At 41.5% G+C, this 14,735-nt stretch overlaps 1 protein-coding gene across 2 annotated transcripts in view; it reads left to right on the plus strand.

Annotated features, from left to right (window-relative positions):
- CPAMD8 (C3 and PZP like alpha-2-macroglobulin domain containing 8) overlaps window positions 1-14,735 on the plus strand; it is a 1,183,022-nt gene that overhangs the window by 103,263 nt on the left and 1,065,024 nt on the right. For both annotated transcript variants that reach the window (XM_078671323.1, XM_078671324.1), the window contains exons 7-8: window positions 9,036-9,090; window positions 10,092-10,205. In XM_078671323.1, the coding sequence (XP_078527449.1) occupies window positions 9,036-9,090; window positions 10,092-10,205 (169 nt within the window). The remainder of the gene's footprint in view (window positions 1-9,035; window positions 9,091-10,091; window positions 10,206-14,735) is intronic.

Consider the following 14,735-nt stretch of genomic DNA (forward strand, 5'->3'; position numbering starts at 1 on the left):
ACAACATTCAGTGAAAGTTGAGGCTCAAAGACGTCAAGGTTTAGGTTATTGAACCAGGTTTGTTCTGTATCTTGTTTATTGTTTTTGGCGAATAACAGGAAGGCTGCCTTAGTTAACTTGAGCTTCAGGTAGGCACTGGACATCCAGATCTGGATGATGTGCAAGCAGTGTTTGAGACATTAGATATCTAAGACAGAGGAGACTTTCAAGTAGAGTTGTGTTTCATTGGCTTTTGGTTAATCTGTATGATGTATCTGAGCAGAGCACCAAGAGTCTCCATGTATAGGTTGAAGATCACATAATACAGTATGAGCCCTGGGTGGCTCCGCAGGTAGTAGGGATCTTTTGTGACCTGGACGGGCCCATGCGAAATAACTAGTGTGTCGGTTGGAAAGGTAGGAAGGAAATCAGTGAAAGACATTGCCTGTAAGTACCATTTGAGACGCTAGGGTGGGTTTGAGGGTGAGATGGTCGACTGTGTCGAACGCAGTTGAGAAGTCCAGCAATATCAGGAGGTGGGGGCCATCTCCCAACTGCGGTGAAGAGGGGATAATGTACGATGTGTAAAGTAGCAGCTCCCGTGCTGCACCATGACCTGAAGCCAGACTGGTAGTCATGCAGGAAACATTTAGATTGATGGTGTCTTGGAGTTGAACATGGACTACTTTTTCAATGATCTTGATAATGAATGGAGGGTGAGTGATGGGCTAGTAGTTGGAGAAGTCATCAGGGACTAGTTTAGGTTTCTTTAGTAGTGGGAAGATCTGGCCATTACGAGACCTGCTGGGAAGACTTCCTGAGTGAGGGAAGCATTGACAATGTTAAGTAGGATTAAAAGAGTATCTCCAGATAGAGTTTTGATGAAGGACATTGGTAAACCATCATCTTCATCAAAACTGGCTTTGAGAAAGTTGAGTATGTCAGCAAAATCTGGGAGAGACAGAGCTGATCATTGCAGTATTCTACGAGATAGGATGGGTGTAAGAATTGAAGCAGGCTTGGTATCATGAATGTGTTCTCAGATCTTGTGTATTTTTTCACAGAAGATAAGGTTGATAGCATTATAATTCTTTGTGGAGTGGGGATTAGATGGGTCTGGCAGGGGGTTGATGCAGTGCTTGATTGTTTTGAACAGCGTTCAGTTTCTCTTGGTGGCTTCTTTGATGGTACTGGTATAGTATTTTGCTTCAGCTGATTTGGTGAGCTGTCTGCATGTTGCTTGGAGACACTTCATTATCAAGAATTCCTCTGGATTTAATGCATACTTCAGCACACATGCACGCGCGTACAGAATGACAATGACACCAGGGGTATCATGATGCATACGTGTGCATGCACACGTTCATGTCATTGCACCTTTCCATTCTCTCCAGAATAGAGAGAAGCTAGAACCCTCTATCAGTGATGATAACTGCAGTAAGTGTTAAAAGGCAAACTATGTCCTTTAGTAAAGCCTGGGTTAACTATGGGTGTGTGTTGATTTCGCTCTTACACACTTGATACAAAGATTGATGTACCTCTTCACACCCTAATCCATCTTTTCACACAAAAAATGTTGTTTAAGGACCTCAGTGGTCTTTCTATGTCCTGCATGCCCTGCTATTAGTGTCTCAAGGCATGGTATAAAAGACGTTACTGAAAGTTGTTTTCAGGTATATACAAACAACTTGAATGCCATGACAAAGTTTTTTCCTATCTAAAAGGTCTTTCCATAGCCATTCTTGTTGGTGGAAAGCAGCGTGTTGCTCCTTGAGCACTGTGAGGAATAAGTAAGTGTCCTTTTCTTCTGCCAACTGAAGAGCTAAGATGGTGGGTGGTTCCGAAACCATTGTTTACTCTTCCATGGATCGGGGCAAAGCATCTCTCTGCCTTGATGTGACAATTTTCATGCCAGTAGGTGATCTTATATTGGAACAAAAAAAGAAAAGAGACAGCTGTGCACGTCTAGGATTGGAGCATAGCATTGCTTTGAGATAACCCAGTTCTTATGGTCTGTTCAGACTGTAACAGGGAATATTCTGCCCCTACCCGATAATGTAGCCAGCATTGGACAGCTGTATTTCTGGAGAGTAACTGTGAGCTTTTGGTCGCCCAGGTAAACCCGCCCTACCTCTTGTGAGCACACTAGAGTCACTATAATGGTTTATAAGCTCCTTTATTATTGTGGACAGTACAGTCTTTTAGGTCCTGGGCAGGTTTTTCTGTCACAAAATGGGTGGAAACAAAAGAAAACTCTCCAACTCTTGAAATGGGGAAAACACCAGATTATTAAGTCCGTAGGTTGCTGTCTTCGGGATCAGGGTTCTGTTCCGGGCTTGCTGTACTCCTCCGTAGGGTACCGGAAAGGAAGGAACAAAGGAAATAGTCAGGATACCTGTTCGGGTATGAGGGGGGAGGGAGGGTGTTGCTCCCGTCACCTCTGCCTTTTCTTGTGTTGTGTCTAGTGCAGCAGCGCCGTCTCTGCTCCCCGGTGTCTTCATAAGGGCCTCGGTCCCTCCGATCTGGTCCTTGATAGGCCATTTGTCGGGTCCGTTCTCCGGCGCATGGGGGAAATCACCACAGTAACACTGTATCATAAATTGTCTACATACTCTCATTTAAAGTATAGGAGTAAAATCCTACAGGATGCAGGCCTGTGGTGGTTGGATGGCATTGTGATAGAATAGCCCTAATAGCATAAAACAAGATGTAAATTTCTAAAGTGAAATTAAATGAGTGTCCCGATGTCTTAATATTGGAGCACTTGTGAAACTTACTTTAATTCCTTTTTTCTCTTCTGAGCCAAATGCGAAGAAAACTCCTTTCTTGGTAAATTGAGTAAGTGGGAAGTCCTTGTTTGAGAAATCTTGACTGAACTTTGAGAAGTCTTGACTGAACTGTAGCTACAGGTTAGCAAAACCAAGAAATCTCTGAAGTTCATGGAACTGTCCATTCTTGTTAGCTGTACTCTTATTGGATTACATTTGGTGTTTCTGGTCATTGAGATGAAAGTCTAGAAATGTAATAGTAGTGGCCTGAGATTAGCATATTTCTCTATTAGCATACATGGAATGGTCTCTTAGTCTCTGCAACACTCCTCTGACATGTGGTTGGTGTTCTTCTTTTGTCCGGCAGAAGATTATGAATATTACAACAAAAGAGTTTAGAAGATCTCTGAAGAGGTTGTCGATAAAGTCCTGAAAGGTAGCAAGGGAACTGAAGAGACCAGATGGCATTACTAGAGAATCATAGTGGGCATAACCGGTACAAATACTGACATTATTGAGATTTGTCAGCAGGAAGGCTTCAAGATACAGACAGCAGATAAAATACTAACCAAATATGCCAACTACGGCAACAATTTGTATAGCTCCCATCATGATGCAGTGTGCGGGGACATTGTAACATTCCTAGAGACTACCGCAAATTGCACGGCTGGAGCTAGTACATTGCCTATCCCTTAACATACCATTGTCCGAAAAGAATATAGCTGAGGTAATTAGAAGCTTGCCCTCTGGCAAGGTCCTATGAGCATACAGCTGTTCAGCCAACTTCTAAAAATAATACACATACCTTCTGACTCCCCACCTCCTGGCAATATGTAAGGAGGCCAAGGAACTGTGTTGCTCCTTGAGCACTCTGAGGAATAAGTAAGTGTCCTTTTCTTCTGGCAACTGAAGAGCTAAGATGGTGGGTGGTTCCGAAACCATTGTTTACTCATCCATGGGTTGGGGCAAAGCATCTATCTGCCTTGTTGTGACAGCCCATCAGGAAGCCACGATCATCACCTTATTAAAACCTGGCAAGCACTCGGATACATGTGATAACAACCCTCCCTTATCGTTACACTAGACAATAAAATTCCAGCCGCATTTTTGCCCCATCATATCTTCTCTCTTCTCCCCCAGCTGGTCAGGTACTGTGTGGTATCTAGGATTGTTAGACCACCAGGATCAAATGTCAATGGAATATTATGGCTGTCTTGACTCAATGTGTTGTTGTAACTGTCAAAAAGCAAAAATTCAATTAAATAAATAATTTAAAAAAGAAATGACCATAAGGGGGAAGAAGGACAAGTCTTAAGGAAGTGTTTTTATGGGTGAAGAACTGTGAACGGTCTGCAGCTCACTCATCATTCCAGCTGAAGCAAAAGCTACCTAGAAGGTAACTGTCCTAGCCAAATGGTGGATGTTCACCTTGTAGTTAGGTTTGAAGCGTTGAATCATTAAAGATTCAGTCTGCTTTACAAATGACCAATTGAAAAACAGTGAAGAATACATTTAGATAAGAGAGGTAATTAAACAAAGAGAAGTGTCCATGTGAAAGTGATTGACACCACTCTTGTTCTAAAAAGTGTAAGTCCGAACTCCTAAGGGATGGACTTCTGGGATTCAACTGTCCCTCACTAGCAGCCAGTTCTGAAATGCCCGTAACACCTGCAAGAGGATGATTGATCTAGACCTCATTCCTTGTGATACATGGCGGAGCTGTCTGTTTGAAAGACAATGAAGTTGGATTTGATTGTGAAATGAGAATACCTATGGACTAAATGGACATTTGTCATTTCAGGCGTGTTGAAATGGTATTGCTATTCTATGGATAACCATTTTGCTTGGATCAGCAAGTCATCCATGTTTGTTCCTTATCCCTCTAGTGAGGAGTCTGTTACGCCCGTCTGACTCTGAGGTAGCTACAAGAATGGAACCCCCTTTAACGTGTTTTTCTTTTGAAAACCTAACAACCTCGTGAGAAGGATTTGATGGTGGTATTGTCTGAGTAGTTAATCCTGTTATGTCAATCCCCAGTATTCTAGTTCCACTCATCTTCCAGTCACATGTACAATCTGCCCTTTAGGTTGAAGGATTTTCCGTTTTTAATCAGAGATCCAGATCTTGAACAAGGTCTTTTTTTCAATGTTAAGCCTAGATAAAGCTTCAGCTAAGATTTGTCTTTTAAGAGTCAGTTGTCAAGGTAAGAGTATATAAAAATCCCTCTGTGACTAAGAAAGGGTGGTATCACCGATGTGTACTTCGAGAAAGCTTGAAGGGCTGACCTCAAGCCACATGTAAGGCTCTGTACTGGGAGGGACTAATGCCAATTCTGAATATTAGGAAATGTTACTTTCTGCAGATTGGATTACAATACCATGCATCCTACAAGTCTACAGTACACATCCGGTCTCTTGATGTACATGGGGAAATATCTTAATAAGCACTTTCATTCAGAACGTATCTCTCTTGACCCTTTTATTAACTGTTGACAGGTACAGAATCAGACAAAACTCTTCTTCGCTGTCTTTCTTCCTCACCAGGAATGATAGTGGCATATGCCCATGTTCTTCTGGTATTTGAGAACAGGCTCAAACACATACTCCTTTATTAGGATTCCCTTTTTATAAGCGAGCCAATCCGGCCCGTTTAAATTTGAATTTGTTTCCCTTCCCCATAATATTGAGCACTCACATGTTTTTTTATTGTCCTATTTCTATTATCTAAAAAGACCACCGCTCACTAGTATTGGGGTCATGCCCAAGTAAATTGTCCGAGTTAAGGCTTGCCTTTTTGCTGACGCTACTGTGTTAGTCAGCATTGAATCTAGATGGCTTCTGCGTAAGGCAGAATGGTTTCTCATGTTTTTGCTATAGGTGTTGCAGTTGTCTTTGCTAGTAAGGCGTATGCACCTGCTGGTGTTAGCTTTTATGCTACACTCGGATTCTGAGAATATCCTTCCTCTCTTCCAGGCCCATGGACTTAAGAGTTCTGGCTTCTCTGTTCTTCTTCTGAATCTCACCATCCTGTGCCACCCTGTGTGTATATCCAGAGGAGTGTAGGTGTAGGATTTACAGCTGCCTATTTGGTTTTAAGCGGTCAGTTGCAACCAGGAGGCATGTCTTATTAGTAGGCCAGTAGAAGGATCAGCTCTGTCCTTTATTGCAAGCATATTATTGTCCAAAGTGTTGATGCTTTATTCATAATCTTATGGAGGTCTTTCTTCTGGAAAGATAGTCAATGAACTGACCAATGGAGTCTCATCGAACGTGATCTTATTGAACTAACTATAAGTTGAACACTGCACTTTATGCAATGGTTTTGGAGCTTTGACATACTTCTTTCTCAGACAATCCACTGTTTTGATCTGTTTCTCCAGTAGTGCCATAGTGATGGATCCTAGGGTAATGAATGTCTTTTTGCCATAGTCTCTACTACAGAGCTGGATTATCTCTTTAAAAACATAAGATGTATATTAGAAGCCCAGATTTCTTATCTTAACATCTTTTAACATCTTGAAGTGAAATAGGTCAGAGAAAAGTATCTATTATGGGGTCTGGAAGGCCCCGAACTAGAGGAACCTTGGGTCTTGTTTGCTGCTATTCTTGGAGTGTTTAAAAACTTGCATGTGTTTATGCACTATTAATAATATCTACATTTAGTTTCCTTACAACTCACTTGGAGGCCTCATGAAAGCCCATTAAATAATCCCCATGTGAAATACATGATAAAATAGTCTTTGGAGTTTGAAGACGCAGAGCTGTCAAGGATTACTTATCAATGGGTGCATGGAGTTTTGAAGGTGTAGTGGCCAGTATTATTTTTGTAGCATGTTCTTGTGAACTGGATCTTTTTTTACTGCTCTACAGATCAACCTACTTCCCTATAACGTTTCTCCTTGTTTGATGTATCTTTGGAGCATTCCTCATCTTTAGTCTTATTAAACACAGGAAATTGACAACCAGTAAGCAAATAGTGCAATTAGAGAAACAAATCTCAGCTCTGCATGATAAACAAGACCAAATAGTAAATCACGCTAGGCTTCTAACCTTAGAATTACAGGAGTTCCAGAGAGAAAAGGGGAAAATGTGGGTCTCATTTCCTATGTTGAAATATTAATTTTCACACCTTTGCTTCCAAATATCCACAAGATTTAACAATAATACATGCTCATAGAGTCCCTGTCTAAACTGAAGACTCTTGTGGGTCAAATCTGTATGTTTAAATTTGGTAATCTGCAGATCGTGATCGTGAACAATGTATTATTATGTTTCTAAAGACTTGAAATGCTCAGAGGTAATATTGTAAACAATGGCTACTGATAATACAGAGTTACTATTATACGTTAAAATTTATATAGAATAGTTTCAAGTGCTCAAGTTTCTTTTTTTTTGCATGTTGGGATTTCTTTTTTTATATCCAATTTCATTGCATTTGTATAGACAGCTAGTAATTCTACACATCACAGTTCATCAAAGAAAAGGAAAAAAGGGGTGTGATTATGACAGGCTAATGATAACATCTACATCGATCCACGTAGGCCAGCCCCCTTATACAGATAAACCATTGTAAGCCTAGCATTTCGGCCACACTCTCTCATGTTTTTGAGGACATCGACGAGCCTCATACATAGGTTTTTGTTGTTGCGCACACTAGTTCATACCTGTACGCCAAACTGATAGGGAAGGTGTTGCAGATTGCTTTCACAAGTGAGCTATATCTCGCTTGGCCACTAGGCAGGCCAAGCCCATGAACAATCTTTCAGCGCGGGTACCCCCAGTTCCTCCACCAGCCACAGTAAGGCCGCTTTAGGGGTTAACCCAATGGTGTGGCCTAGGACCTCAGTAATTTCCCTTGCCACCCCGCTCCAGTATGGCATCACCCGAGCAGTTTCATTCAAAATGCAGAAGGTCAGAAAAGGGCTGTTTACAGCGTACACAAGGCAACCGGCAGCAGGGACCATCTGTTGTATGCGTGCGGGGGACAGGTAGGTCACTTGATTTAAGTAATTTATCTGGGTCATACGCAACCGTGCTGAGATGGCCAGCCCTCTAAGGGCCATACAAGCCTCTTGCCAATCATCTTTGTCTAAGGCTCCTACCCATCCAACCCATTTCTGGTTAATTTTTGAAGGCTATATTGTTGTAACCTATATTTTTGGTTGAAATTATTTTTTTATTGAGATTTATTTTATTACGATATTTTGGATTCAATATTTTGTTATTTTAGTTATACGAAAAACGTTTTTGTGTGCTAACCTATACTTTAACATCAACATTATTGTGGGTCGATTTTATTGATGTCAATATTCAGCTGTACAATCCAAAACTTGCTGGCATTGTAGGTAGCGTATCAAATTAATGTGAAGACCCAAAGGTGCACTGGTAACAAAATCCACGAATAACAAAACCTCTTTCATACCCTGGAAGCAAAAGAAGTAGTTTGTCAACATTTGAAAATAGAGGCACCAGGATCTATGTGAATCCATAATAAATGTTATATGTATGACAGCTGTTTTTATGAAGGAAAGAGCTGAAGAGATGCTGATCCTCTCACCACCCTACTTCCTATCCTTTATGGTTCAAATTGAGGCAGTTTTGGCAAATTCAGTTAACAATAACCAGAAAGACTGAGGTAAATATTCGGACTTTTGTTGGATGTGATCATAAAATTATCAGTAAATGCTAAGGTTCAAGGCATATTTAGAAGTGAATCAATGCTAAAGGAGCCAGTCAAGTTGCTCAGAGTGAGTGTGTGTATTGCAATGAATTAAGGCAGACAGGAAAAGACAAGTGAAATCCCACGCAGGTGAAATGGATGCATTGTATCAACTCAGCCTTCCTGTTAGAAAGGATTTAAGCCACTTTAATTACATACCTCAGAGGTCAAAATCGTATAGCCTGAGCAGGAGGATAGCATGGTAAGTGCCAAGGATTGCTCGCACATTGAGTAGTGTCCCGACTCAATTGAGCTACATTTCCCCTATTGTACAGTTCATTTTAACAGTTAACTGACTCTGCCCAGAGTCTCACAAAAGCAAGCTCGGGTAGCACCTAATAGGCAATTCTTATTAACATATGGTTGCTGCAGAGGCACTGCCTCATACTCTGAAGGCTTGGAGGGTAGAATAAGTTTGATGATGTTCTCAGGGACCTGGGCACTAATAAAGAATATGCTCATTATATCATACCAGAGATTTTCCAATCATGGCAAATCAGAAAACCTGATGGGAATGGTTTCTGTTGAACAACTTATAATATTAAACACTGTTGCCAAACTGATTTCTAGGACCCACATGGCTCCAGGATGATCCAGTGGAGTGATCTGAAGCCCTTCTGCTGTGGTGAGTGTTCATTCTTTTGTTTGACTGTTTATCTTTGTATGAGGGAGGCGTGAATGCAATAATTGAACTGTCATTTCAAACAAGCATTGGCAAAGCCAGTAGAGCTTGTCTGTTAGACCTATTAGCTTTGCCAATCGTTTTTAGGCATGTTGTAGAGAATAGCGACTGCTGTGAAGCATGACTATAAAAAAAGTGCAGTCATTAGGCCGCAATGTTGTTTCAAATGCGCATGTATGCATTTATCCATGCATGCATGAGCCTACAAAATGACTGTGTGGTATTTTTTTCTTTTATTTACCCTTCCGAGATTGAAAAAGGAGCACAAAAGCGCTATTTTAAAACACAATTCAAAGCGCTTAAATGAAGTTGCATTTTTTTTGTAAAGAATAACCGAGTTGATGGTTGGCGGAGAAGCAATAAGGAGGGCGGTGAGAAAAAACAATATATTGGACAGGGGGAGACGCAACATGAGCAAAAGGAAGCAATGTGAACCGTGGAAGGGGAAAATGCAGACAGAGGCGAGAGAGCGCAAAATAATTGTGGGTGAGGGGAGAGAAGCGCATCGGTGAGAGAGAATAATGTGGAGGGTGAGGAGAAAATCACATGAGGGACAAACCTAGAAAATACATGCACTCTCATAAAATGCTTAAACAAAAAGAAGTCATTCCCTAAAAACAAGCAGTGAAAGCATAGAAACTAACCAATCAAAGAGACAGTAAAGAGGCTGTGCTTTATCATAGGGGTAAACACAAGACTGATATACTGGAACACGAAAGAGGCAAATGAGAGTGTCAGTAAAGCCAATCAATGGCAGGCAGGACAGTCTGCATGTCCCACTGTATGTTCGAAGCTAACAATATGTCTTACGCAAATTATTGAAAATGAATGTCTATCTGAATCTTAGAAAGGTCTAGTTTTGAGCCAGGAAAATTAATTCAATTTTTTTTTCTCCATTAAATGTATGATATTTGAAGAAGAATTAAAATATTTTTGTCTTCCAGGCATAGTAAATATGAGTTTTCCCTTGTCTGATCAGCCCGTCTTTGGCGAATGGTTTATATTTGCTGAAGCTCAGGGACATACCTACAACAAATCTTTTGAAGTACAGAAATATGGTGAGTAAAATTGGGGTCAAGGAGCAGGGGTTGTAAGAGGCAATCAAACCATAGCAGACACAACTTCTATAATTCCATTACACATTTTTGTCTATAGTTTTAGCAAATAGGACTTCAAGGCATGTGACTAGCTTAGTGCATGGATACCAATGGTCAGATTCCAGCCTTGGACAAATCTGAACCTTACAGCTAAAACCGCCAGCAAGAGTTTCATCGACCTATATTCTTTAGATAAAGGACAAAGACTGAAAGGATGTGTTATCTGGCATATACTGCTTTCCTCCTAGCCAGCTGGGTCAAATTATTACTGTGTGCTTTTTAAGGAAAGATTAAATTGGGCCCAAAGTATTCTGCAAACCTACCAAACTATTTATATTAGTTTTTAGTCCCCTCCCTTAGGCCATTGCTCAAAGGCCCAAGCGAAACTGACACTTCAAGGATGCACCTGGCCCTAATGTAATCAAAGAAGGGTAGTAAATGTACCCAGAATGTAGGTTTAGTTGGCTCCTCACATTGCTGGGTCCCAGTGCTACTGCACCTTCAGCACCAATAATACTCACAGACTGTCTCCTGTGCACAAAATCTACTGCAGCATAACTCCTAGGCCTTAGGCCCAAATCAGTTTGTCTCCCCCCAATGTGAAAAAACAGAAAAGAAAAAAAAGACCCCGATCTCGCCTCTCTGTTGCTTAGGCCCTGGACCCTTCTCAGAAAAGGGTAACATGGTATTGCTAGTAAGGAAAATCTGCATGTAAACGGAGGTTAACATGGGTGGATATATGCAGACTAGCGTAACGATGCATTTTTAAGTTCACAAAAACAGTTCCCATACTTTTTGTTAGAAACCTCCATCCCTGAATGTTTAATGTGGACACTGATGCACCTCTGGTTGAAAGTGAAGAATTGGGGGAACAGGTCTCTTGTGCAGTGAGGCTTATGAAGGGATGAAAGGTAGCTTAAGAAACAGGCCTTCTCACCAGGGGGCCTACTAACTGAAAGAAATGTAAATTTGTGCAGGTGGTTAATCGCCAAATGTAAAGGCTTCTCGGAAGCCAGGATGGGTTTTAATTGATGGAGCCCCTTGAGGCTTCACACCGACAAAGATTTATTCTTTTTGAGAGTGAAGCTAAGGGTGTTATCAGCTGTTTTTTGCAATTCCTTTTAACGGACTCAAATAAAAATGTTGGCTCTAGGTACAGTCTAATAAGGTACTGCTAAAACATATTCTTTGAAAGCACTTGTTTTTATCCTAAACACAAAATCATTTTGCTGCAACCTGCCTTACACATTGTGTAATACAATTTTAAAATAATGACACACATTTACAGAGCTTTCTGTCACTGGCTGGGACCTGATAGCACTATAAATACACAAGTCACTATTCTCCACTGCACCAACCAGGATTCAAATATGTGACTGGTCAAACACACACAGACATCTGCAGTGATCGCATTAACCAACTGAGGATTCATAACCTAAAAGAGTGCATTTCCCACTGGTTAGTTTAACTTGCATTTAATTTTCATCTAAGGTGTATGTGTTATTTTATATGCAGTTACGTGAAAGAGAAAACACAGAAAAATAGTTACAGAATATTTTCTTCCTTTTAACCAGGTGTTGAACCCTACCACTACATTAAATGGCTGAAGTAGCACTCAGGATCACAGTTACATATACTTTTTTAATGCACATTAACATTTGCATGTAAATGAACGCAGCCTGGAAATGCACCCAATAAATAATTAATGCTTCCAAGCCATCTCCATGTACAAGTACCTTTCTGAGGCATTTGTGCCCCTCTTGGAATTCAGCCATGGACCTCCATGGGGAGAGCCACAATGCTTGAAGACCTCTGCTTTAGGCTGAGGAATTACTTGAATGCTGGATTTTGCTGAAGCCTGGGTATGGCCTTTTTGTGTACTCCTCACAAGACGGTGTTTAATGAGTCGATACACAATAGGATTGGGACTCTGGTTTAATCCATCTGGTTTCTTAAACAAAGGATCTTTTAAAGCACCATGAGAGGATGTGTGTTACTTTTGTTGATGTGCTCTTTGTAAAAGCGTACCTTACAACTCTCTGATTAAGTAGGGGATGTGGCAGCTCCCCGCTCCCTCTGCCAGCTCTCCGGTTTTGCCTCGGCCATTGGACAGGGAGACCATGACTTAGGGCATTGCCAGTGGCCCCGTGTTCAGTTTTTGTTGTTTGAATGTTGTCTGCATACATGTAGATCTGTAATCCATTGTTCTTTGAGGATCGTGTTTTCTACTGTGTGACAGGCTGCAGGCGGGCACACTAAGATCAATATTTCAGGATAACCGGTACCCATGAAGGAAAGATACTTTCTGATTTCAGCAACTGTAGTTTGATTACCACTGACAGCATTTCTGTCATGTAACCTGTTGAAGGATTCAATGAATTGTTAAACCTGACAGGTGACAACTGGTATTTTGCTTAGGAAGGGAGATTCAAGATGGGGCTGCAGTGCACCAAATATAATGGGCTTTCTTTATATTGCAATGAATTAGCCATTTTCAAAACGAGACGATCATGAGCCTTGTTAAGCAGATCCAAATGTAGTCAGGGGCACTTTGATGGTGAAAGCTGAGCAAGGGTTAATGAGGACGTGTGAGGACTTTCTTTTTACATGCTGCATTGTTTCCTTGCTGTACATTCATGTTATACAAGGCAGAGTAGTAAGACTGGCAAAGTGGTGCCTGGGTTGTGCTGAATAGAGAAGGTTTTTATGTCCCCTGGATATCTGCCATCTAGTAGCTAGGACCAAAAATGTTATAATATAAAAACCTTTTCTATGTTTGGTGAGTGTTGACTATAGCAGAGCCCCAGTATGTTAGATTCTTTTTTTTCCGGCTGTTGGATGTGGTGGTGCACCAAGGAAAATGCTGAAAGACCAGCACTGGATTATGGGAAGCTACTGAAAACTTTGAGCGCTTGCCGATCTATGCCCTGAATCAGAGTTTTTTCCACAGTTTTTCAGAGGGTTTCTTCAACTTGGTTGGAGAACGGTATTGGTACTAGGTGGGGTCCCCGAGATTCCTTAACGCCATCTTAAAGCATGAACACAATTTTCAAGTTCTGCTCAAATTGCCATAGGAAGTTCTTTGTGAATGATGAATATCCAGTATGTATGTGCTGTCCACAGAGAGACCATTGCCCAATTACTGCCTCAATTGCTATCTCTTTAAACCAAAGACTTAGATCCATAGAGACAAAGTACATCTTGCTCACTGCACAGCAGCAGACATGCTAGGAATAGCTGAGCTTGGGAAGAAGAGGATGTCGTCAATGAAGTAGATGGGTTTTTCCAATGACGATGAGGCTGAAGGAGCTAAGAGTGAACACCAAGAGGACTCAGACTTCAAAGTTATCCAGCAGGAGGTCGAAGTTGTCATCATAGTAAGGACCCTGGGCCTTCAGCTGCAAACTCAAAGAAATCCATGGAAATGTCGAAAGACAAGGCATCAAAATTGCCTATAAAAACCGACAAAGTCTTATCGCTAGAAAGTACAGCTTCAGAAACATAAGCCCTACAGGCCAAAAAATATCACAGTTGAAGGAGCGTGAGAAACGTCCCTTCTTACCGGGACGAAACGAAAAGTCACATGTAAGGGGCTAGGCTTCAGAGTATGATCAAGCTTGAGGAGGGAAGGATGGACAGGCACATTTGAGGGACACGTTGCATGAAGACTAGAAAGCCTCCAACATTGGTGACATGGAGAGGAAAGAGTGCACTCAAGGCAGAGATAGAATAGCTAGTTAAAAAGCCTTTGAGAAATCTATGCAGCAACATAAAATTCCCTAATCGGCTAGGCATAAAAAGGCTGAAAGGAGAGGGACATTTGATCTGCAGAACCGACACTGGAGGTCGAAGCAGGACCAGAATTGGGGGAGGAGGACTTAATGTATGCACAACATGAGTCAGAGGAAGCAGAGTTTGAGGCATAGAGTGAGGAAAAGACACAGTGGGCAGACAAGAAGGCTGACTCTCTTCAAGATGAGGTGAGCACCTATCCTACAAGGCCATCTCCCTCGTATGACTTCTCCAATTACATTACATTGATGGGGCAGTAAAGAGAGATGCAGACACCTTTGGGTGAAGATGGAGGTGGAAAGGGAAAACACATGTTTTCCTTTGTAAACTCTGAGCCCTGATTATAGGAGACAACAGTTTCTTCCCATGCTACCTAGTATTCTGAAGCATGGGAGGCAGGAACTTCAAAAACCTGCATCTGCCAAGGCAGGCACTCCTCGGATAGTAAAGAAATGCAGTGCATCCACAGAAGACAAACTTGAAATCTGGTAAAAGAGCCATGCCCCTGGTATCCTTGGGCCCTCCTCTAGACAAGGATGGTAAAAGGATAGAGGCAGTGGATAGAAAGATGAAAAGGAGATCAGCTCCTCAGTAGTATATCACCAACTTTAAGTCAAGGCAGAAGTAATGTCATACCTGCCTGAGGAATACCTCAAAAGGGTTAAAACAGTCATAGAGGAAGGGAAGAAAACAGCCAAC

This window comes from Lissotriton helveticus, chromosome 12, assembly GCF_964261635.1.
Source record: "Lissotriton helveticus chromosome 12, aLisHel1.1, whole genome shotgun sequence".
In the NCBI taxonomy this organism is placed as follows: domain Eukaryota; kingdom Metazoa; phylum Chordata; class Amphibia; order Caudata; family Salamandridae; genus Lissotriton; species Lissotriton helveticus.